General features: G+C 39.1%; 1 protein-coding gene and 1 non-coding gene across 6 annotated transcripts in view; one reads left to right on the plus strand and one right to left on the minus strand.

Moving 5' to 3' along the window:
* SF3B1 (splicing factor 3b subunit 1) overlaps nucleotides 1-25,312 on the minus strand; it is a 43,185-nt gene that overhangs the window by 7,918 nt on the left and 9,955 nt on the right. For 2 of the 5 annotated variants that reach the window (XR_004670259.3, XM_003825304.5), the window contains exons 2-20: nucleotides 23,938-24,104; nucleotides 21,159-21,263; nucleotides 20,559-20,673; nucleotides 18,639-18,718; nucleotides 16,867-17,037; nucleotides 9,906-10,143; nucleotides 8,495-8,707; nucleotides 8,124-8,245; nucleotides 5,395-5,592; nucleotides 5,196-5,297; nucleotides 3,697-3,876; nucleotides 3,062-3,148; nucleotides 2,669-2,939; nucleotides 2,098-2,243; nucleotides 1,855-2,001; nucleotides 1,513-1,638; nucleotides 828-1,049; nucleotides 365-547; nucleotides 168-279 (exon numbers count right to left, since the gene is read on the minus strand). Coding sequence is in view for 4 of the 5 variants with exons in the window: in XM_003825304.5 (XP_003825352.1) it covers nucleotides 168-279; nucleotides 365-547; nucleotides 828-1,049; nucleotides 1,513-1,638; nucleotides 1,855-2,001; nucleotides 2,098-2,243; nucleotides 2,669-2,939; nucleotides 3,062-3,148; nucleotides 3,697-3,876; nucleotides 5,196-5,297; nucleotides 5,395-5,592; nucleotides 8,124-8,245; nucleotides 8,495-8,707; nucleotides 9,906-10,143; nucleotides 16,867-17,037; nucleotides 18,639-18,718; nucleotides 20,559-20,673; nucleotides 21,159-21,263; nucleotides 23,938-24,104 (2,985 nt within the window). In the remaining variant the exon portion in view is untranslated. Of the gene's footprint in view, nucleotides 1-167; nucleotides 280-364; nucleotides 548-827; nucleotides 1,050-1,512; nucleotides 1,639-1,854; nucleotides 2,002-2,097; nucleotides 2,244-2,668; nucleotides 2,940-3,061; nucleotides 3,149-3,696; nucleotides 3,877-5,195; nucleotides 5,298-5,394; nucleotides 5,593-8,123; nucleotides 8,246-8,494; nucleotides 8,708-9,905; nucleotides 10,144-16,866; nucleotides 17,038-18,638; nucleotides 20,487-20,558; nucleotides 20,674-21,158; nucleotides 21,264-23,937; nucleotides 24,105-25,312 lie in introns of those variants that run through there. The other 3 variants (XM_063595509.1, XM_063595510.1, XM_034954736.3) reach the window with 3 other exon arrangements.
* On the plus strand, nucleotides 4,834-4,974 carry LOC112439169 (small nucleolar RNA SNORA4). Its single transcript, XR_003027468.2, has one exon. It is a non-coding gene; the product is annotated as a small nucleolar RNA SNORA4 (small nucleolar RNA).

Below are 25,312 nucleotides of genomic sequence, written 5' to 3' on the forward strand. Positions count from 1 at the left end.
GGGAAACAAGACTTTTGTGACATCCCCCGACTTAACTACAATCTTGAAGTGCTTTTAAAAAGCTAACAAAAACCTCCCAACTCCTAAATAAGATTTTACTTACGAAAAAAAAAAAAAAGAAAAAGTTAAAACAAGAAAAAGTCTTATGTAACCAGCAAATTCCATACCTATGACATTTACAATGGCCTTCAGTGCTCCAAGAATGCTGCCCAATACTTCAGGGTACTCTTCACCCAAATACTCATACAATACAACACCCAAGTGTCCCATCAATTTTTCCTATAATAAAACAAATAATGTTAAAATGTTACTATTTACATTAAACTATTTGGGGAAGAAGTAAGAATTTGATACAGAAGTTTACCTCTTGACAAGTCTTCATGACAACAGCAGTTCGAGAAATCAAGTCAGCTGCCTGTTGCCTAACTTTTGCAGATTTGTTATTTAAACGCCACAAAACTGTACCACAGATCTGAGGCAAGTATGGTTTGACTCGTTTGCCAAGAGCATTAACCACTGTGCCAAAGCCGTTCAACATTACTGAGTCCTAAAAAATAAATTAAAAAAAAAGACATATTCATTTGGTTTATGACTGCACAGTTGAAATACACTAAGAGTCAATCTTTTCTAACCACCCAAACATCTGTTTTTGTTTTTTTACATCAAATCTTAAAACTTGAGGTAGAATAATATCGTTTGGTAACCCCCTGAGCATTTTAAAAATTACTTCAAATTCAACTGCATTCTAGAAAAATTTGCTTGACAACTAATATGCTTTTCTACAAATATTAAAGTTAGTAGCAATGTGCCATAATAGTTTTCATTACCTCTGTAGTCTGTTCTTGGAAAGCATAAAGAATACCATCAATCAGTTGTTCTTCAAGTTTATGATCAATATCTGCTGCTCCCAAATTGCCCATAATTTTCTCAATTGTCTCCATCACCATTTTTCTGTACTGTTCAGCTTCATCTTTCAGATCATCCACAATCCTGGATATAATTTCTGCTGCACCTACTTTGTTTGCCAACTCCACAGTAGTATCAACTAACTAAAAAGAACAGAAAAACAAAAAACCTTTTAGACTGCTTTTCCAAGGAAATAAAGCAACATCATGAAAACCAAATACTCTAAATATACTACTTATTTAGCTAATAAACATGGTAAGAATGATTCATTGCTACTTATTAAAGTTGAAGAGAAAAGTGACCAAACATCGAAAAATGAGTATAAGTTAACATGATTCAAGGTAAAACTGTGTCCATGTTTCATCTAGCCAGATAAAGCACTGAATTTACCAGACAAAAACATCAATTCACAGTTAAGTATTAATCCTCGAATCCAAAATCAAAATGGAAGTTAACTGGCTGACTAAAATCCATCTCCTTTCATAATCAAGCACATATAAACTGTGAGATAATCAAGGCAAAAAATAATATACAACATGCATTCAAGTTGACTAAAGAATGAGTTGAAAGGACTTTTGAGAATATTCTTTTACAATAAAAGCTTACCTGTCGGTAATTTCTTCTATCCAAAGCCATCCTGTGCTGCCAGAAGTGTTTAAAAAAGGGAGGAAGAATCTCTGTTTTAATGTAGTTTGCTTCTACACCATCTGTCCCACAACACTGTTTTACCACCTAAAAGGTTAAGAAAGAGTAATAATAAATCAACTGACCTGAAATGAAGAAAATACTCATTGCTGATCACGTGATTTTAAAAAATAAAATTTAAAAACAAATCAAACAGTATTCGTGTAACATACAGTTTTTTTTGTTGTTTTTTAAAAACACTTTAAAATTCTGTTAGAACCATGAAACATATCCAGTTTACATTAACAAATCTGGAATAATTACCTTCAGCACAATTTTCTTCATTTCCTCATCAGGAGACTGGAATTCTCGAATAAGGATTAACATCACTTCTCTAGTATAGTAGTTGGCATATTCTGCATCCATAAGAGGAATAAGATACCCAATAGCCTTCAAGAAAGCAGCCAAACCCTATTTTTAAATAAAAAATATATGTACTTTAGTAATTTACATTTATGTCGCCTTAACTTTAATGAAGATAAATCAAAAGGTAATTGGTGGATTTACCTTTCCTCTGTGTTGGCGGATACCCTTCCATAAAGGCTTTAACACAGAATCAAAAGATTCGATACCATAAGGAGTTGCTGCTTCAGCCAAGGCAGCAATGGCCAAAGCACTGATGGTCCGAACTTTCTGCTGCTCATCCACAAGACCTACAAAACCAAACACAGGTTTTAACTATGCCCCAACATTACCTAAGTTACACAATATCATCCAGATTCTCTCAATATATCAACTATTTAGCCAAACTGCAGAATATGTTCACATTAAACAAAATTAGGTAAAAGCAAAATATGAACCATAGCCTGTCAGCAGATAATATTACAAACCCATCATAAAATCTATAGTTTGTAGAGCTATGCCTTTCCATTTATCTCCCCAAATCAGTAGCCCAAATTTTAGGACAGCTGTCCTATTAAACATGGACAGGCTGTGTGTGTACCTCTAGTCCCAACTACTAAGGAGGCTGAGCAGGAGGATCACTTGAGCCCAAAGGTTTGAGTCCAGTCTGGGCAACATAGTAAGACCCTGTCTCCTAAAGAAAAAAAAAAAAAGACAAAGTTACATTACAACTTACCATGTTCAATGATTTCAACTAAACTTCTAAGATGTGGCAAGATGGCGCAGCCCATAAGAATAGCTATCTGTTGTACAATCTTAATACCAGTGTGTCTCGCTTGCCAGGACTTCTTGCTTTTGCACACAGCTTTTAAGAAGGGCAATAAAGAAGGAATGCCCAGGGCAGAGGCTACAACAGCAAAAGCTCTAGCTGTTGTGTTACGGACATACTCATCCATGTTATCTATATCAGGTCTCATGGTAGAGATCATAGTAGCCAGACCAGCAGCCTAAAAAGTAAACAAAGAAAGGACAGTCATGAGTTGGTAATATTAATCTTCAACCATTTCCTTCCATAATCAATTCCATAAACAGATATAAATTTTCTTCTCTAGAAATTAAATGTAAATACCTTTGCCAAATTAGAAATGATCTCTCGGCCTTCCACTCTAGCATAGTAATCTTCATCAATCAATAGCGGTTCAATGACCACGAGGATCTGAAAAAGAGAAAAAAGAGAAGAAGCTACACTTTCACATCAATTACTGATGAAATGCTCATGTACAGAATTAAATATACATAAGAAATTTAGAATTATCAGGACTTTTGTTAATCAAGGGACGAACTGTTTAAGAATTTTAATTATGTAAGTTCAAACTCCAGACAGAGATGAAAATTTAAGAGAGCTATTAGTGACACACTAATACTCAATATTTTTTAAAGAAATAACTTATACACCCTATGAATATACTGCACCATAATTACCATTGGTGAAAAAACTGGTTCTTAATACTAACTGGCGTTAGTTCTCATATGTTCTCATCCTAATCTAATTTTAATAAAAGCAAATGAAAAAATTAAATAATATGAACCTCTTACGGCAAAGATGACAAAAACTAACATCTGTACATCTGTATAAAACTGTATTTGTACATGTATGGTGTGTACTTGTGCAAAGGAAAAGGTCTAGAATATGTAAATTTAACATTGATTAACTGAAAAAGTTAAAACTTTAAACTATCAGAAACACTATTAAGGAGAACAAACCTTATGCACATATGGACGAACTAAGTCATCAAGTTTGTACAGTATCCTATCAATAACTTTCACAAGTAAATGACGCTCTTGATCCTCAAGTGTAGGAGACATCAGCAGAGGAAGAATCTGATTAAACAAAGGACCAGCTCCAAATTCACGAGCTTTATCAGTAATCTGACGCAATGCAGCCTGGGAAAAAGAGCAGAGTAATAGGTGTGGTTTCTTTATAATCAAACATTTTGAATGAGCAAATTACTCAAAGAAGATTTTCCATAATTTAATATTTTAGTGTTTACTTTTACACGCATTTTACATAGACAGCATGAGTTCATTTCCATCCAAATTACTCTGGAATTTCAATTCCTGTGATAGAAATTTTATGTTAATTCAAAAGAGTAATTTAACAGAACAAAAGAACCACAGAGGTATGTACTAAATGCCTTCATTTCCCTGAAGTATCTTCCATTTCCAAGGCACATATAGTGTTAACATAATCCCTCACATAACTTCACTAATTATCTTCAAGCTTTAAGCATATTTTAAAGGCCTTAAGAACAAAAAGGAGAATCTCATTTTTCAGCATTTTTATTAGCTTTTTTAACCAAAGAATTTTGTGCTAACTCCAGCTGGGCACGGTGGCTCACACCTGTAATCCCAACACTTTCGGAGACTGAGGCAGGAGGATCTCTTGAGCCCAGGAGTATTTAAATAATAATAAAAACAAACGGCTGGGCATGGTGGTTCACACCTGTAATCCCAGCACTTTGGGAGACCGAGGCAGGTTAATCATTTGAGGCCAGGAGTTCAAGACCAGCTTGGCCAACATGGTGAAACCCCGTTTCTACTAAAAATACAGAAATTAGCAGGGCGTGGTGGTGCACGCCTGTAGTCCCAGCTACTTGGGAGGCTGAGGCAGAATTGCTTGAACCCAAGAGGCGGAGGTTGCAGTGAGCCAAGACTACACCACTGCACTCCAGCCTGGGCAAGAGAGCAAGACCCTGTCTCAAAAATATATATATAATATTAATAATAAAAACAAGCAAAAAAGTTAAATCCTTCACACTACATAAATTTTTTCCCCTCATGCTATGTCCTTGACAAAGATGAAGACAGTAATTATAAATTCCTAAACACAAAAATATAACACTACCAAAAGTTAATTTTTTATGGGGAAGGCTTTCTAAATAACCTTTACCAATTTGGGCTATTTGGGAGAGAGAGTAAAGGAAAGACCACACTCCACAGCGGGCTATACCAATAGTTCACTACTATTTTGTGGTCTACATTTCCTGGTGAAAAAATTAAAAACATTTTTAAAAATATAAACATGGCCAGGTGCAGAGCCTCACACCTGTAATCCCAGCACTTTGGGAGGTAGGCCAAAGCAGGAGGGTCACTTGAGACCAGCCTGGGCAACATGGCAAAACCCTGTCTCTACAAAAACTACAAATTTTTTTAAATTAAATAAATAAGCAACAAACATGACAATTTAACAAACTGGGACTTACCTTTCTCATTGGTGGTGTTCCATTCTTAATTTTTAAAAGCAACTTCATTATTTTTCTCTCTTTTTGCTCTTCTGGACTAAGTGTTGATTCATCAACATCAACCTATAGTAAAAAGAAAAAAATGTTAAGGGAAGTTGAAATGTTATGATTTATAATTCTGGAACACAATTAATAGTTTATTTCTGCTAGTATCACTTACCAATAGTTTATCAAAGTATTGAATATCATCAGGTTTTAAAAATGGAAGATTTCCAGATGGCTGGTCATTAACACTTTTCATAGTTCGATCTTCAGTCTGCATGTGGAAACCAGTCATACCACCCAAAGGTGTTGGAGTAGCTGTCAGCTTTCGAGCTGGAGTTCGAATAGGAACATAACCAGCTGGAGGAGGAAGTACCTAATAAAAGTTATAAGACAGTTTAGGATTTTCTTAACTTAAAAAACAGCATAATGAATAATATTTGCACTTAAAATATTTTAGTTTATTAGCTAATAAGGTTTTTATTTGCTTGGAGACAACATCTATCTTGCTTTTCTATCTTAATTAGAAACTTAAAATATATACTTCTCATCCACTAACTGATTATATCCGTGGTGTAGGGAACTGAGGAAATACAAGAGATGAGCTTAGAAAATACTAATCACATTCAAACATGTTGTGGGTCAAAATGTCAAATTATTAAAAATTTGAAAATTATAAAATCTGAGTCAGCAATTCCAAAAAATGCTGTAGTCGAGCAAATAATGTTTCATAAGATTTATATAAAATGGAAATAAGCTCATATGGGGCATATAACATAAAAAATTATATTTTAGTATTAAAATGTCACATAAATTCTTGCACTACAAAATCTTTTAAGTGTAAAACTCTACAAAAATTAGTTAAATGCATAAAAACTAAAACCAAAATGTTTGCCAAAGCCCTATAAAATACACGCCACCTGATCAAACCTTTTGCAAAATGAGTAAAATTTCAAAAAATGCAGGCTGAAAATCACAAAGAAATTTTTTTTTTTTTTTTTTTTTAAAAGCTGGTAACAGACTTCAAAAAAAAAAACAACTTCTGGACAGGCCAGGATTACAGCACTTTGGGAGGCTGAGATGGGAGGAACGCTTGAGCCCAGGAGTTTGAGACCAGCCTTGGCAACATGGCAAGACCCCATCTCTATTTTATATAATTTAATATATAGTAAAAGAAAAAAAATACAACTTCTTGGAGAGGTCAATAAACCTATACACGTCTTCTCCAGTGAGCCTAAAATTGTTGTGTCTATTAAAGATTAAATTATGTTAAATTTATATTGATGCTATCTGTACTTTGCACAGATATTTTTTGTTGCTAGTTAATGTCTGCATCAGCACAGACCACTAAGCATTTTGGATAAAGTGGATACTCTAAAGATGTGAGGCCTAGAGAAATCAATGTCAAGTCCACAGGCATCACTTGCCATTAAGGATTTAAAGGTCTACTATATTTTTATATTCACTAGTAAGGACGTTGCTTATTAGTAGGATTCACTAAGGGAGACTTTTCCTCCTAGTGACACTAAGGAAATCAATGACTATGACTGAGAAAGACATGCAGGCAGTCAACAGTAAGTTCTGTCTGTCTATACCCACAGTTCTATCTATACCCACAGCATTATGTGGAGGCTACAAAAAGCTTTAAGGCAAAACTTCATGCAAACTTGAAACAAATACTCTAACACAAATAACAGGGGATCAAAAACAAAACAAGGCCGGACACAGTGGCTCATGCCTATAATCCCCAGCAGTCTGGGAGGCCAATGTGGGTACTTTGAGCCTAGGAGTTTGAGACCAGCCTGGCAACACAGTGAGACTCCATATCTACAAAAAATAAAAAAATTAGCCAGGTATGGTAGTGCATGCCTGCAGCCCCAGCTACTCAGGAGGCTGAGGCAGGAGGATCACTTGAGCTCAGGAGTCCAAGGCTGCAGTGAGCTATGTCAGCGCCACTGCTCTCCAGTACGGGCAACACAGTGAGACCCTGTCTCTAAAACAAAACAAAACAACAAAAAACATACTCATGAACTGTTAAAAATCAATAGTCATTAACAGAAAAAGCTCTGTAAAGGCCATCAGATGACTTACAAAGTTATCTGGTTCCCCCTGGTTATGATGTCAGCTATACGACCACAGACTATCTTCAGACTAACAAATACTCCCTGAGTACCAGGTACCTAGAAAATTTTATAGTTCACAATAAATTTTAGGTTGATATGGTAAAAAGAAGGCCAGGCACGGTAACTCACGCCTGTAATCCCAGCACTTTGGGAGGCTGAGAGGGACGGATCACTTGAGGTCAGGAGTTCAAGATCAGCCTGGCCAGCATGGCGAAACCCTGTCTCTACTAGAAAGACAAAGATGAGCCGGGCATGGTGGTGGACACCTGTAATCCCAGGTACCTGGGAAACTCAGGCAAGAGAATCGCTTAAACCTGGGAGGCGGAGGTTGCAATGAGCCGAAATCACGCCACTGCACTCCAGCCTGGGCAACAGAGTGAGACTCCATCTTTAAAAAAAAAAAAAAAAAAAAAATTCTTTGTGTCCACTGACAATCCATAAACTTAGGTACATAAAATCTTGGTGAAGCACCAAGTAAAATAACCACAATCTCAATGAGCTTATTCCTGGGACTGCTAGAAAACTGAAGCACCAGCAGTTCTCAAAGTATAACCGATAGACCCATACACAAGTCTTTGAGATGTCTTTCAAAAAGTAATAAAAGTTTCATGTTGTTCATTTCTTTTCATCTCTATTTGGAACTGAAATATACCTGGAAATAGCTAAGAGAATGGAATGACAATAGTAAATTTGGGCAAAGCCAATGCAAGCTTAATCAATTTTTTTCACTATTTAAAATAAATGTATATCCTAAATACCACCTCATTCAAATTTGATATACTACCTTATATCCTTCTGGGAACATAGCATCTAATTCCTCATCAGAAAGTGGGCGATTTCTCTCATCAATTTCTCTTTCCCACCGCCAAGCCTGAAGCTGTTCAGGAGTCATACTCATTATGTGACCTACCAAGAAAAGCAAATTTTTATATAATCTATAGTACAAGACTGTATTATTACATACATTGAGATAAAAGACAGTTAAGATCAATCCTATTATTTGCTTTTATATTATAAACGCAAACCAAGACTTAAATTTGTATATCTCCTTATTCTTACTAGAAGTTGACATTAATAGTACACAGAATACCACAAAGGAAAAAATTAAATAATTTATGGAGAAAAAAACAATTATGTCCAATGAGACAGTTCTACCTGGAGTAGGGGTAGCCATGTTCATGGCTGGTGTGCCAATTGGTGTCTTTCCAGGGGTCAGAACTGGAGTGCTTCCACCCATCTGACTAGCTGGTGTTTCATCCCACCGTGATTTTCTTTTACTGGCTCCAGGAGTCGGTGTTTCACCAATAGAATCTCCACCTCGATCTGTTCGAGGAGTCTCAGCCCATCCACTTCCATGCCCAGGAGTATCTTTAAAAAGAAAGAGTGAGTAAAACCACAATTTTAATCACTGTTAAAATAATATTCTTTATTCTCAAACAGTTATACTCAAAACTATCAAGTTCTAAAATAGAATATTCCTAAAATGGTGACCCATTTAAAGTTGTTTGAGACCAGCCTGATCAACATGATGAAACTCCGTCTCTACTAAAAATACAAAAAGTAGCCAGGTGTGGTGGTGGGCGCTTGTAATCCCAGCTACTCAGGAGGCTGAAGCAAAAGAATCACTTGAACTGGGGAGGCAGAGGTTGCAGTCAGCCGAGAGCGCACCACTGCACTCTAGCTTGGGTGACAGAGCAAGACTCCATCTCAACAACAACAACAAAAAAAGTAAATTTGATGTTATGTACATTTTTCCATAATAAAAAACAAAGGGTAAGTCAGGCACAGTGGTTCATGCCTGTAATTCCAACACTTTGGCAGGAGATCACTTGAAACCAGGAGTTCAACACCAGGCTGGGCAATGAAGCAAGACACTGTCTCTACAAAAAATTTAAAAATTAGCCAGAGGCCGGAAGCGGTGGCTCATGCCTGTAATCCCAGCATTTCAGAAGGCCTAGGGGGGACAGATCATCTGAGGTCGGGAGTTCGAGACCCGCCTGACCAGCATAGAGAAACCCCGTCTCTACTAAAAATACAAAATTAGCCGGGCTTGGTGGCGCATGCCTGTAATCCCAGCTACTCAGGAAGGCTGAGGCAGGAGAATCGCCTGAATCCGGGAGGTGGAGGTTGCAGTGAGCCGAGATCGCGCCATTGCATTCCAGTCTGGACAACAAGAGCAAAACTCCATCTCAAAAAAAAAAAAAAAAAATTAGCCAGGCATGGTGGCATGCCCCTATAGTCTCAGCTACTCAGAAGGCTGAGGTGGGAAGATCGCTTGAGCCTAGGATGTCAAGGCTACAGTGAGCAAGACCCTATCTCTAAAGAAACACACAAAATCAAAGGTTACAGCCTACTAACTTTACTTTTACCTAAGGTTCTTCCTTAAATCTTAAACCACTTCAAGAAGTGGAAAAAATTAGGCATATGAACTGTTCTATTCTTAATCTGTCCCCCAAAAGCAGCTGGTTATTTATACGTGTCCACCCAGGAATAAACAGAACACATTTCAGTCTGTAAACATATCACTCAACATTTCACCCACACACCCATACTCCACTAGAAGTACCTCTCTCTGTTTTGGGGGTTTCATCCCATCTGTTTTTACGAGCACTGGAAGTTGCGCCTCCATGGCCTGGTGTCGCATGGCCTGGTGTATCACCTCGTCCAGGAGTAGCAGCTCCCGCTGGTGTGTGGCTAGGTGTAGGATCCCATATTTTTGAGCCTGGGGTTGCTCCAGGAGTCTCGCTTCCCTTTGCACGACCTGGTGTCTCATCCCATCTTAAGGAAGGAGTATGCCCAGGGGTCTTAAAAAAGCAAAAAAATTTTATTTCACACACCCACACAGAAATAATTAGAAAATTTCCATAAAATAAAAAACTTTAAATGAAAAATGTTTTAGTTCTATGCACTATAATTAATGAAAAGTTAGAAGACACTACCTCTACTTATAGGAAAAGATACCTACTTTCTAGCAAATGTTTATGATTAAAAACAATGTTAAAGTTTCAATCCGAAGCACTGACAAAAGTCCCAGCTTAAAAAAACAAAATATTATCGATATGAATCTTTGATATGCCATTAATAGCTCTGTGACTGGGGGAAATCACTGAGGTTTCTCTATCTAGATCAGTAATCGAAGGCTTTCAGCTCTAATTACATTAGTACTTCTCAAAGTGGGGCTTAGAGACACGTATTTAGGGGAGAAGGAATTCGTGTGTTCTAAGAAAATAGTCCTGTTGATGTTTTGTTTGTGTGTGTTTAATTAATATAAGCATGCTTTAGATCACCTATGTAATTTTTTTTTTTTTTTTTTTTTTTTTTTTGAGACGGAGTCTCGCTCTGTCACCCAGGCTGGAGTGCCGTGGCGTGATCTTGGCTCACAGCAACCTCTGCCTCCTGGGTTCAAGTGATTCTCCTGCCTCAGCCTCCTGAGTAGCTGGGGTTACAGGTGCCTGCCACCACGCCGGGCTAATTTTTGTATTTTTAGTAGAAACAGGGTTTCTCCACGTTGGTCAGGCTGGTCTCGAACTCCTGACCTCGTGATCCACCCACCTTGGCCTCCCAAAGTGCTGGGATTACAGGCGTGAGCCACCGCACCAGGCCCCACCTATGTAATTATAACCAGATACCGTCACATGATTTCAATCTTGAGATCAGTTTGTATGTACAGTTACGTGTGTACCAAATAATATTACCCTAGCTGATGCTGGCAAGATTAATGAAAAAAGATGAGAGGTGGATTTTCATTTGTTTTTTGACACAGGGTCTCACTCTGTCGCCCAGGTTGAGTGCAGTGGCACAATCACGGCTCACTGCAGTCTCCACCTACCAAGCTCAAGCGATCCTCCCATGTCAGCCTCCTGAGTAGCTGAGACTACATACAGGTGCACACCACCACACCCAGTTAATTTTTTATTTCTTGGAGAGATAAGAGTCTTACTATGCTGCCCAGGCTGAGAGGTGGGTTTAAGTAACATCAAGGGTTCCACAGTAGTTCAAACAGAGAGTAATAGTTGGACAACTGACTGCATGTAATAGCAAAAGACTCTCCACCAATAAAGATAGTATCATATCAAAGTAGCATAGAGTTGAGTGTAAAGAAAACAAAATTTGTACTTATATACTGCCTCGTAAGTACTCCACAGGATGTGTAATGTACTTTATATATTTGTTTTAAAGTTGGGAGCTCTCGGCCGGGTGCGGTGGCTCACGCCCGTAATCCCAACACTTTGAGAGGCCGAGGCGGGCGGATCACAAGGTCAGGAGATAGAGACCATCCTGGCTAACATGGTGAAACCCCGTCTCTACTAAAAATACAAAAAAATCAGCCAGGCGTTGTAGCGGGTGCCTGTAGTCCCAGCTACTCGGGAGGCTGAGGCAGGAGAATGGTGTGAACCCGGGAGGCGGAGTTTGCAGTGAGCCGAGATAGCACCACTGCACTCCAGCCTGAGCGACAGAGTGAGACTCCGTCTCAAAAAAAAAAAGAAAAAAAGTTGGGAAAGTTGGGAGCTCTTATAGACACAAGGACTTCATCTACCTTTATGTTTGCAAATTTGCATGGTACCATTTAAACAAGTTTAAGACTCAATAGTTTTTCCCTTAAAAACATGCTACTCAGGGCTGGGCATGGTGGTTCATGCCTGTAATTCCAGCACTTTGGGAGGCCAGGTAGGCCCAGATCAATTGAGGCCAGGAGTTGAGACCAGCCTGGCCAACATGGCAAAAGCCCATCTCTACTAAAAATAAAAAATAAAAATAAATAAAAATAGCTGGGTGTGGTGGTGCACACCTGTAATTCCAGCTACTCAGGAGGGTGAGGCATGAGAATTGCCTAAACCCAGGAGGCGGAGGTTGCAACAAGCCAAGATCGCGCCACTGCACTCCAGCCTGGGTGAGAGTGAGACTCTGCCTCAAAAAAAAAAAAAAAAAAAAAAAAAAAGATTTTACTATTACTCAGGGTTGAAAAATTCTGGATTAGGTAAATAAAGCACACAAATTGTTTAAAATCTCCATTCTGGCATCTGTCCCTCCTGCTGAATTATAAGGAAAGGTGGGAAATGAATTCTATTATCTATTGTAATTCCTACAATTATGACTAGGGTACAGTTGTATTAAATGAACAAAATTTTTTAAAAAGTCTGAGTCTCTGATTTATTTATTTATTTATTTATTTATTTGAGACAGAGTCTCACTCTGTCACCCAGGCCAGAGTGAAATGGCGCAGTCTCGGCTCCCTGCAACCTCTGTCTCCCGGGTTCAAGCGATTCTCCTGCCTCAGCCTCCTGAGTAGCTGGGATTACAGGTGCCTGCCACCACACTTGGCTAATTTTTTGTATTTTTAGTAGAGACGGGGTTTCACCATGTTGGCCAGGATGGTCTCAACCTCTCGACCTCAGGTGATCCGCCCGCTTGGCCTCCCAAAGTGCTGGGATTACAGGCGTGAGCCACCGTGCCTGGCCGAGTCTCTGTAGTTTTTATAAGAAAGATATCAGCATATCAGCTCTCATGCCAGGCGCAGTGGCTCACACGTGTAATCCCAGCACCTTGGGAGGCCGAGGCGGGTGGGTCACCTGAGGTCGGGAGTTTGAGACCAGCCTGGCCAACACTGCGAAACCCTGTCTCTACTAAAAATTAGCCAGGCGTGGTGGCAGGCACCTGTAATCCCAGCTACTTGGGAGGGTGAGGCAGGAGAATCACTTGAACCTGGGAGGTGGAGGTTGCAGGGGACCAAAATCATCACTCTAGTCTGGGTGACAGAGCAAGACTGTTGTCTCAAAAAAAAAAAAAAAGAAAGAAAGATATCAGCTCTTGTGTCTAGTTATGTGCATACAGTTAAACAATTACCAGGAGGACAAACTTCTTTCTCTTTCTCAAACTTAGTACTGAATGTCATCCATAGAATTAAAGTTACTAGTTACTTGGCTGGACATGGTGGCTCATAACTGTAATCCCACCACTTTGGAAGGCCAAGGTGGGGGGATCACTTGAGGCCAGGGGTTCAAGACCAGCCTGGCCAACATGGAGAAACCCTGTCTCTACTAAAAATACAAAAATTAGCTGGGCATGATGGCACATGCCTGTAATCCCAGCTACTTGGGAGGCTGAGGCACAAGAGTCACTTGAGTCTGGGAGGCGGAGATTGCAATGAGCTGAGATTGCACCAATGCACTCCAGCTACCCATGGGTGACAGAGCAAGACTGTCTCAAAAATTAAAATTAAAATTAAAAATAAAGCTAGTAGTTACTTATATTGAGCAGAACCAAATCCCTCCTACATATAACCAAGCAAATGAGAAGTCCTCACCTTAAACTAAATTGTTTAGAAATTATGTATTAGGTTTTATATATCCCAGTTCTGGGTTTGGGGAAATACTGCATGATCTGATAAGTTTTTTCTTGGTTTATAAATTGAATCTATAGCAGTCTAGGCTAGAGCTAATAGTGATATAGACTAGGATGGTAGAGGCAGAGATCATGAAAAGTGGCTAGCTCCTTAATATATTTAAAGGTGATGCCAAGAAAATGTATATGGGTAGGATATGGGGTAAGAGAATAAGGAGTATAGGATGACTCCCTAAATGTTTTTTTGTTATTGTTGTTCTTGTTTTTCTTTTTTTGAGACAGAGTCTCGCTGTGTCGCAAGACTGAAGTGCAGTGGCACGATCTCCTCTCACTGCAACCTCCACCTCCCGGGTTCAAGTGATTCTCCTGCCTCAGCCTCCCAAGTAGCTGGGATTACAGGTGCCTGCCAACATGCCGGGCTAATTTTTGTGTTTTAACTAGAGTCGGGGTTTTCACCATGTTGGCCAAGCTGGTCTTGAACTCCTGACCTCAAATGATCCACCCACCTTGGCCTCCCAAAGTGCTGGGATTACAGGCCTGAGCCACTCTGCCCAGCCCTAAATGTTTTGCTTGAGCCAAACAGACACAGGAAAGACCAGGGGAGCAGGATTGAGAAGACATATATGCGAAGAAAATCAATAATTTTCTTTTAGAAATACTGATTTTGAAATGCCCATTGAACAGCCAAATAAATACGTCAAGCTGAACAAATACGCAAGTCTGCGGAACAGAAGCAGAGGACAGATTTGTAAGTTTGGCAGCTATCTTATACAAATGGTACATAAAGACAAGAATGAGATCCTAGGGATTGAGCACAGATGGAAAAGAATCCAAAAGACTCAGCACTACTATAACACCCCAAAGTTCAGAGGTAAGAATGAGGATCCAGCAAACAAGACTAAGGAGTAGTAGCCACTGAGATTTTGAGGGGAAGCAAGAAAGACTAAAACCCAGAGACTGAGAGAGAAAAGGATATGAAGAAATGTCAAATATTCTTGATATGCTGTCATGTGAGAAATGAAAATACACTTTTTAAATTTATCAATTAGGGGCCAAGTGACCTTGACAAGAGATTTTAGGTGGAGTAGACTAGAACTACGTAAAAAGACTAGAAATTACATAAGACTAGAACTATGTAAGCAGGGAAAGCAAGTACAAACAACTCATTCAAGGCATCTGTGGCTCATGCCTGTAATCCCAGCACTTTGCAAGGCTGAGGCAGATGGACTGCTTAAGCCCAGGAGTTTGAGACCAGCCTGGACAACATGGTGAGACCCGTTTCTACAAAAAATAAAAAACTAGCCAGGCATGGTGGTACGTGTCTATAGTCCCATCTACTTGGGGGGTTGAGGTGGGAGGATCATTTGAGCCCAGGAGGTGGAGGCTGTAGTGAGCTATTATTGCGCCCCTGCACTCCAACCTTGGCAACAGAATGAGACCCTACCTCAAGAAAAAAACAAAGAACAAAGCACTTTGTTCTAAAAAGATATAGAAACAGGATTGTAGCTGAATGAGGATGTGAATGAGGGTTAAGAGATGTTTTCTGCAGATTTTTTGTTGCTGTTATTAAGACAAAGCATGATAAAACATGTTTGCTGGTGCTGATAATCTAGTATGGAGAAAAAAATTAATGGTACATGATGAGAGTCTCCAAGAGGGGAAGGGAAATGGTGCATAAGCAAAAGAGTAGCTTTAATTATTTATTTATTTATTTTGAGACAAAGTCTCACTCTGTTGCCCAAGCTGGAACACATTGGCGTAATCTCAGCTCACTACAACCTCCACCTCCCAGGTTCAAGTGATTCTCCTGTCTCAGCCTCCCAAGTAGCTGGGACTACAGGCACACGCCACCATGCCCAGCTAATTTTTTTTGTATTTTTAGTAGAGACGGGGTTTCACTACGTTGGCCAGGCTGGTCTTGAACTCCTGACCTCAAGATCCGCCTGCCTTGGCCTCCCAAAATGCTGGGATTACAAGCGTGAGCCACCGCACCCAGCCGCTTTATTTTTCTAGCAATGATTAAATATTTTCAAGTGCTTTCTAAAAAATCAATTTTAAAGACCTTTCTATTCAGGATAATGACAAACATAATAAAGGCACATATGACAGTTTAACATAATTAGCTACTTGTATGCAGCACTTATATCTTTTAGTCTGCAAGTATATTATTAAATGATAGAAAACATCTAATACAACCATTTCTACAGAACTAGGAAATACATTTCTAAGAAAGATTTTACAGATGCCATCGTTTTGTTTTTTTGAGACAGGGTCTTACTCTGTCACCAGGCTAGAATGCAGCGGCACGATCATAGCTCACTGCAACCTCTACCTCCGGGGATCAAGGGATCCTCCCACCTCAGCCCCCACCACCCCCCATACCCCAGTAGCTGGGACTACAGGCATGCACCACTATGCCCAGCTAATTTTTTTTTTTTTTTTTGTAAAGACAGGGTCTCCCTCTGTTGCCCAAGCTGGTCTCAAACTCCTTGAGCTCAACCAATCCTCCCACCTGGACTCCCAAAGTGCTGAGATTATAGGCATGAGCCAATGCATTCAGCCTCCAAAACAAATGTTTAAAAAAAAAAAAAGGTAGGAGAGTAGACTGGCCAAGAGAAAGGAGTAGCATTGCCTATTTGCTGCCAGTAGTGAGGGGCTTAAGTTATCTATCTAGAAGATAAGGAAGACCACTATATCATACTCAACCTCCACAATGTAACATACCTACAGGTCTGTATTTAATATTCTAAAAAGAACTTTCCTTATTCCATAATATGGACTAAATTGCATGCCCCTCAAAATTTGTATGTTGAAGTCCTAACCCCCAGTGTGACTGTATTTGGAGACTGAGCCTTTAGGGAGGTAAATTAAGGTCAAATGGGGTCATGAGGGTGGGGCCCTAATCTAGTAAGATTGATGTCCTCATAGGAAGAGCATGGACAACAGAGCTTGCTGGCACAGAGAAAGGCCATGTGAGGACACAGCAAGAAAGCCCTCAACAAACACCAACCCTGTTGGCACTCTGATCTTGGATTTCAAGCCTCCAGAACTGCGAAAAAAATCAATGTCTGTTGTTTAAGGCACCCAGTCTGTGGTATCTTGCTATGGCAACCCAAGCAGACTAATACAGTCCATAACAGAAACAAATTTTTTAACAGTAATAACAAAAAACAAAAAGAAATTACCTCTGCCTGATCCCAACTTGATAGTTTTTTGGGAGTGGCACCAGGAGTCTGATCAGCTGTTTGATCCCAACGCCGTTTTCGTTTTGATGGAGGCTGGGACGCTGCTGCTCCATTGACGACTTTTAGTTCTCCAGCTTTAGCTTTTTCTGCTAGCTGTTGCCTAATTTCTCGCTGAAAAAAACAGTGAGTATTTACCTTTAAAATGCTTTCAATGTATTTTTCTACCATTAGCGCAATCACTTCCACTTAACATCCTATTTTATACTTTGCTCATTCTCCTTTCTATGTACTGGTGATCTCCTTTCTACGCTAGCTGGTTCCATAGTCTGTGTGTCTTTATTTTGTTTTACATAATGCCTTTCTAAACAAAAGATAAGCAAGTTCAGAATTTGTAACATAGCACACTGTAGTTTATATACTGGAGGTGAAGTAAAATCTTCAGTCAACAATGGAGAACCATAATGCTTCCACTGAAAAATAGGGTTTTCTTCAAAACTCATATAAATAGCAATTAAGACTATGGAACAAGATAGAAAAATGGTAAAAGATAAAAATAAAATTGTTTTATTTATACTGACAAATTATGTAAATATGCATAGTGATAATGGATGCACATTTAATTCACTCTGTACTGTTAAAATGGGGTTTTACCATCCCATTTAACTCATTCAACATATAAAATCTATTATATATTCATAATAGTAATGGAGGAGGCTGGGTACGGTGGCTCACACCTGTAATCCCAGCACTTTGAGAGGTTAAGGCGGGCAGATCACCTGAGGTCAGGAGTTCGAGACCAGCCTGGCCAACATAACGAAACCCCACCTCTACTAAAAAAAAAAAAAAAAAAAAAAAGAAATATGAAAATTAGCCAGGCATGGCGGTGCACACCTGCAATCCCAGAAACTCGGGAGGCTGTGGCAGGAGAATCGCCTGGACCCAGGAGGCAGAGGGTGCGGTAAGCTGAAATCGCACCACTGCACTTCAGCCTGGGCAACAAAGGAAGACTCCACTCAAAACAAACAAACAAACAAAAAGTAGGCAGTTATTAGACAAAATGGCATAATCTCTGTAAGCCAAAAGGAATTATTCAAAATTCTCCACTTAAACATCCAAACCGAAACTTACAGAATCTCACACTGAACTCTGACTTTTCCCTAACATACTGAGTTCAGATACACACCATCAACCTTCTCCACACAGAAACCACCCCTGTAATGGCCAGGCACAGTGGCTCACACCTGTAATCCCAGCACTTTGGCAGGCCGAGACAGGCAGATCACCTGAGGTCAGGAGTTTGAGACCAGCCTGGCCAACATGGTGAAACCCCATCTCTACTAAAAATACAAAAATTAGCTAGGCATGGTGACACACGCTTGTGTTCCCAGCTACTCGGGAGGCTGAAGTGGGAGGATAACTTGAACCTGGGAAGCAGAGATTGCAGTGAGACGAGATCACGCCACTGCACTCTAGCCTGGATGACAGAGTGAGACTCTGTGTCCAAAAAAAAAGAAAAAAAAAAATCCCTTGTGAGACACATACATACAAACATATACAGCCAAGGGGCCCAGGACTAGAAAAGGATATAGAAATGAAAAGTTTTACTTGGAAGGTGGTATAATTTGGGGGTAAGATTCTTTCTCAGTTAATTTTTATTAATACTATTAAAATATTTGTGCAGCAAATAGCAAAAAAGAAACCTAACAGTCTGTCAATCACAACTGTATTTATATTCTTTCGCAACCATTAAAACAGGAGACAGGTTTACATACTTCTTCTTTAGTCAAGTGTTGTTCTCGCATTACATCCATGTAAGTCCTAGCATTCATTTTAGGATCAGGGGTCTTCCCTCCTGCAGAAAAGAACAGCAACAGGAAAAAGAGTACAATAAATAAAAAATAAGCAGGTTCAACTGATTTATCTGCCCTGCTCTAAATATTATGTTATTCCATAATCATTTAAATTATTTTTTGATGGAAAACTTTTAATAATTATACATCTTACTTTTTATTGAGTTTGCTGATCAATTTAACCTGTTTGAACACAAACATCTACAGCAGTTTAAAACAAATATTTTAATGCATATAAAAACAAAATGACAGCACAGTTTAGAGTCTTCAGAAGTGATGGGTTCCTGGGTTGCTAATCCGGAATACGTACACTTTCGTGCCTTTGTCTCCATCAGCAGTTCTGACTTCAAGCAGCAGAATAGAAGCCTAGAAAATTATCTCTTTACCATTAGTAACACTTTGGAAAGATATTTATATTCAAAACATTACCTGTTGCAAGCTGTTAAAATCCTGACTACAAATAACTATGACTAGATAAGTTCTTCATACAGTGTTCTAAAACAATTGTAGTTTAGAAAATCTGATTTTAAAAATATACCTATAATCTTATTCTGATGTCACGTTACTAAAAAGGGCTTCATGCTTTAAGTTTTGTTGACCCAGAAAACATATTTTTATTTCTTAGAAAGCATAAATTAAAACTGGAAACATATTACTTTAAATATATTACTTCTACCAGTTATTATGATGCACACAGAAGCAACGTGGTGTACAAAGAGATGTGTCAGTCTCTTGGTTAAAGTTTCAGTATTTGCTTTTCAAACTTCAAAATATCTTACAGAAGCCCAAACAGTATATAACAAGATTCACAGAGGCACACTATGCTTTAGAAATGTGGTAACTAGCTATACAAGTAGTATAGCATCACAATTTAGGAAAAAATAATAAAATTCTAAGACATTTCCTATGCTGAAGATCATGCCCAATTGGTAGTGTCATTCTTTCTGACACTAGCTCTGATAAGACTTCCTTTGGAATACTTTTTCACCATAATCTAGAGAGGATGTGTTGAACTGCACCCTTAAGAATGCAGACAGGACTGGCATATAGCAGTACTGCTGTAGGAAAGAAATTAAGGACAGTTAGTATGGGCCTGTGAATTCTGGCATACATGTTTAAATCAATTACAATTATGCAAGTAAAAAAAGAATATCCCTACTAATTCATGCAGGCTGAAAAGTCTAGTATGTAAACCTGCAGCAGAATCTAATTTTAAGAAACAGGCACCTAATTTTGACTGTGAAACTCACTCACCTGAGGAAAGCTTCCATCAGGCTCACTATGCCCCTTGTGCTGACTTGCACACTAAAATTAGCAAAACAGACTCCAACTATTAAAAATATCAAACTCTTCGTATACATACTTTTGTTTTAACTTTAAGTATGCTTAGAGCAAAGTAGGTGCCTTTACTAAGCTATATTTAGAGCACTATGGGGGGAGCTCTAGTGTGAGAAACAGTTTCTCAAGGGTAACAATCCTAAAAATCTAGGATTTGGAATGAAAACTTTCAATAATTTGAAAGTATTTTGAGCAGAAAAATACATTTGTTCCAAGTATAGAAAGCGTACCCAAAACAAAAGTAAAAGTAAAACCTTTAACCCTTTGCGTTTCTATGGCATTGGCTCATTTTTTTCTTGTCCTTCTACCTGGAAAGAAAACTTGCATTATAAAGATGAAGAATATGGCATCTGTGACTTCAACCACATCTATACAAATCTATAGTAAGGGGGATTTTTAAAAAGAAAAGCAAATTCAGAAGCATGCCAAAAAAAATCAAAGGGCTAAAGACAACTTAATACAAATAAATTTCTGAATACTTATAGAAAAGTGGGAAAGAATTACCATCTGCAAAAGGATCAAGACGCTCTGGGGAAATTATCATGGTCCGCCTATGCTTTTTGTATTCATCTTCCCGGTCTGCAATCTTTGGAGGTCTGTGCTCAGCAAATGGATCATACTGAAAAGAGGTATGTCTCACTTAATATCCACTTTATTAAAATAACAAAACAGAATATCATAAACAAAAATCAGAACACCATAAAGCACAAATGTTTAATACATGCCTACTAATATTCCGTACCGTTTCACAGATAAATGTTAATATAAAAAAATAAGGCACATGGAAACAAGGTAATATACATATCCACATTTCCATAGTTCAATGCTTCATTAAATGATTACAGCCAGGCATGACAGCCTGTGTGTATAATCTCAACTACTTGGGAGGTTGAGACAGGAGGAATGCTTGAGCCCAGGAGTTTGGGATCAGCCTGAGCAACACAGCAAAACCTTCTGTCAAAAAGAAAAAGATTACACCTTTACAAAATAAGTTATTATTTATAATTATCCTTAAAGCATCCTAAAATTTATGGGTTTCTATGGGAACTCAGACATTCACTTTTCTTTAGCTGAATAAACTATGCTTTTAAAATGAAAGATCACCTGTTCTGTTGACTGTGGTATATCATTAAGCAATGCCACAGGGGCATGATATCCTGGCTTCTTCTGACCAAGCAAACTCGTAGATGATGAATAGTCATCGTCATCCTGCAATGAAAACCCCCCAAAAAGCCATAAACAAAATGTTAGAACTTAAAAATTAGAAAGAATATGCAAAGATTCAAAATGAAATCAAAAGATCTATTGACAGTGTGATGTCTAAGCCCTCCTTCATAAAACTTAGAAACACAATTGGTCTTCTTTCACTTCAAAAACCTATTAAATTCAATTCAGTAAAGTTATCTTTACTTTTAAAATGATTAAGCAAGGAATATTTTCTATAGACGTCAATTAAGATAAAGTAGGTATGGACTAGAAAAACCTGTGCATTTAATTTTTTCACAGAAGACAAAATGTTTTTTCAACTTGATAACTACAGCTTATTTTAGAACTTTCTACTTTCTTTTTTTAACTCATGTTTTTTAACACAATTTAACAACCATAGAAACAAATATTTAATTTTAAATGTATTTGCCCCAGTAGTATGTTTAAACAGAACAATGTTATACTGTTACTTTTCTAGTATAAAAAGTACAACTGTTTGGGAGGCCAAGGTGGGAGAATGGCTTGAGTGTAGGAGTTTTGAGACTAGCCTAGGCAACAGAGACCCAGCTGGGCAAGGTGGCTCACATCTATAATCCCAACACTTTGGGAGGCCGAGGCGAGGGACTAATTGAGCCCAGGAGTTCAAGACCAGCCTGGGCAACATGGTGAAACTCTGTCTCTACCAAAAAAAATACAAAAATTAGCCAGGCGTGGTGGTGTGCATATGTAGTCCCAGCTACTCAGGAGGCTGAGGTGGGAAAATTGCTTGAACTCGGGAGGCGAAGGCTACAGTGAGGCATGATCTGGCCACTGCCTTTGGTCTGGGCGACAGAGCAAGACTTTGTCTCCAAAAAACAAAACCACATACATAGTGAGATCTCATCTCTATTGTAATAAAAATAAATAAAAAATAAAAAGTGCAACACGGGGTAATTCTCCAGATCTTAACACCTCACTTATTTTATTTAAAGATAAAGTGACAATTTCCCCCTCAGCTTCTGAAACATATAGCTATCACTTTCTTTTACAATTAGGGTATGAGACCCCCAAATAAAGTGCTAACTAGTCCATGACTGGCTTCTAGAAATTTCACCTTTTGGGATTTTTAAATTTCTCTCAAGAAAAAAAAAGAGGAAGAGAGCCAACTATAAAATGTGACTTGAATTTCTTAAAAATAACCAGTTGGCACCGCATGTTCTCACTCCTAGGTGGGAATTGAACAATAAGAACACCTGGACACAGGATGGGGAACATCACACACCGGGGCTTGTCATGGGGTGGGGGTAGGGGGGAGGGATAGCATTGGGAGATATACCTAACGTAAATGACAAGTTAATGGGTGCAGCACACCAATATGGCACATGTATACATACGTAACCTGCACGTTGTGCACATGGACCCTAGAATTTAAAGTATAATAATTAAAAAAAAAGAAATATACATCACCTATCCAAAAATTAAAAAAAAATAAAAAATAACCAGGCGCGGTGGCTCACGCCTGTAATCCCAGCACTCTGGGAGGCTGAGGCAGGTGGATCACGAGCTCAGGAGATCGAGACCATCCTGGCTAACACGGTGAAACCCCGTCTCTACTAAAAATACAAAAAATTAGCCGGACATGGTGGCAGGCATCTGTAGTCCCAGCTACTCGGGAGGCTGAGGCAGGAGAATGCTATGAACCCTGGAGGCGGAGCATGCAGTAAGCCAAGATTGCACCACTGCATTCCAGCCTGGGCAAGAGTGAGATGAAAAAAAAAAAAACCAGTTTGATAATCTATATACATAAAATAAAGTTTATCTGTAACTGAATCACCAAATTTAGAGTTTGGAATGGTCTGATAAAATATAAGCTACCTGGAATACATAAAAAATGCTTTGAGGGAACAGATTTCAAAATGAAAGGCAGTCCTCCTCCATAGGAATTCAAACAGACATGAAAAGCTCATCAATATCAGTACTAAGAAAAATTCCAGGCCGCGCGCAGTGGCTCAAGCCTGTAATCGCAGCACTTTGGGAGGCCAAGGCAGGTGGATCACCTGAAGGCATGAGTTCAAGACCAGCCTGGCCAACATGGCAAAACCCCATCTCTACTAAAAATACAAAAATTAGCCAGGCATGGTAGCAGGCGCCTGTAATCCCAGCTATTTGGGAGGCTGAGGCAGGAGAATCACTTGAACCCGGGAGGCGGAGGTTGCAGCCCACTGCACTCAAGCCTGGATGACAGGTGAGACTGTCTCAAAAAAAAAAAAAAAAAAAGATAAGAAAAGAAAATCCATTCACATTAAGATACCAAGAGGAGAAAAACAGTATCAAGTACAAGTCAGTAATCAAATCACAAGGACAGACGGCTATTTACAATTAAGTCACTTCTCACACAGGCTACTCTAGATAGAGCTAATAAGTAATGGTAGGGATTTACTTTACTCTTAACTTTATAAAGGTAATGGCTGGCAGATGCTTCACTGGATAAACAAACTAGTCTTTACCATAAATTCTCAGAACAAAGCATTTCCAGTGAAGTTTCTGAACCTTAGAGAGGATACCTCCAGTAGTTTTATCCTCTAAAAGATCCCAAAAATGTTTCTCCAGATAAAACCAGATGGCTGAAACAAAAGTTATTCATATTTCTTGCTCTCTCAAAAAAATAACTGCCTCTTGTACATAATTTGTAACTTACATCTTCAAGTTCAGTTGCAGCAATTGATGTCACGTATCCAGCAAATCTGCTGTCACTTCCACCATAAATTTCCTGGTCATAATAACCTGTAGAATCGAGGCCCACTCCTTGAGCTTCATCAAGAGCTGCCTTCTTGCCTTGAATTTCTCGAATCTGTGCTTCAATATCTATAAAAAGATAATACAGACTTTCTTAATTTCACTTTCCAAAAGAACTCCCAACACAATGCATTTCTTTACTAGGTAATTATCAAAATACTCTCTTAAATACAGAAAATGTACAATAATTGCACCATATAAGAGACTAGTAATCACAACAGCGTAAGCAAGCTCTAGAAATTAAACCATGATAGGCTGGGCGTGTGGCTCACGCCTACAATCCCAACACTTTGGGAGGATGAGGTGGGCGGATCTGGGCGCTGTGGCTCACGCCTATAATCCCAACACTTTGGGAGGAGGAGGTGGGCGATCACTTGAGGTCAGGAGTTCGAGACCAGCCTGGCCAACATATAGCGAAACCGTCTCTACTAAAAAATACAAAAAGTAGCTGGGCGTGGGGGCATGCACCTGTAGTCCCAGGTATTTGGGAAGTTGAGGCAGGAGAATCACTTTAACCCGGGAGGCAGAGGTTGCAGATCACACTACTGCACTCCAACCTGGGTGACAGAGCAAGACTCCATCTCTCAAAAAAAAAAAAAACCGTGACAAAATATCATCTAACAAACATATAACCTAGCTTAAAATTTCCCCAGTTGCCCCAGTAACAGCTTTTATATTCTTTTTTAACCCATGATCCAATCAAGCACCATACACTGCATTTAGTTGTCACTCTCTTTGCTCTTCTTTAAATACAGACTAGTCTTCCATTTTGTAGTCTTTCCTGACACCAGGTTAATTTTGCAAAGTAATGTTTTGTTTTAATAATCTAAATAATACATAGATGTATAAAGAAATAGTTTCGATTGCAAAAGATTTCTATGGCCTGACAAATAGCTGTTTAAATTCTTGCCAGCCCATGCTGAATTAAGCCCTTTGACACCAGGCACTTTTAAAAAGCTTACTTGCTGGCCGGGCGCGGTGGTCCACGCCTATAATCCCAGCACTTTGGGAGGCCAAGGCGGGCGGATCACCTGAAGTCAGGCATTCGAGACCAGCCTAGCCAAGATGGTGAAACCTCCTCTCCAGTAAAAATACAAAGTTAGCCAGGTGTAATGGCGCACGCCTGTAGTCCCAGCTACTCAGGAGGCTGAGGCAGAACTGCTTGAACCCGGGAGGCCAAGGCTGCAGTGAGCCGAGATCACGTGCCACTGCACTTTAGCCTGGGCAAAGAGCAAAACTCATCTCAAATAAATAAATAAATGAATAAAAATTAGGCT

Source organism: Pan paniscus, chromosome 13, assembly GCF_029289425.2.
Source record: "Pan paniscus chromosome 13, NHGRI_mPanPan1-v2.0_pri, whole genome shotgun sequence".
In the NCBI taxonomy this organism is placed as follows: Eukaryota; Metazoa; Chordata; class Mammalia; order Primates; family Hominidae; genus Pan; species Pan paniscus.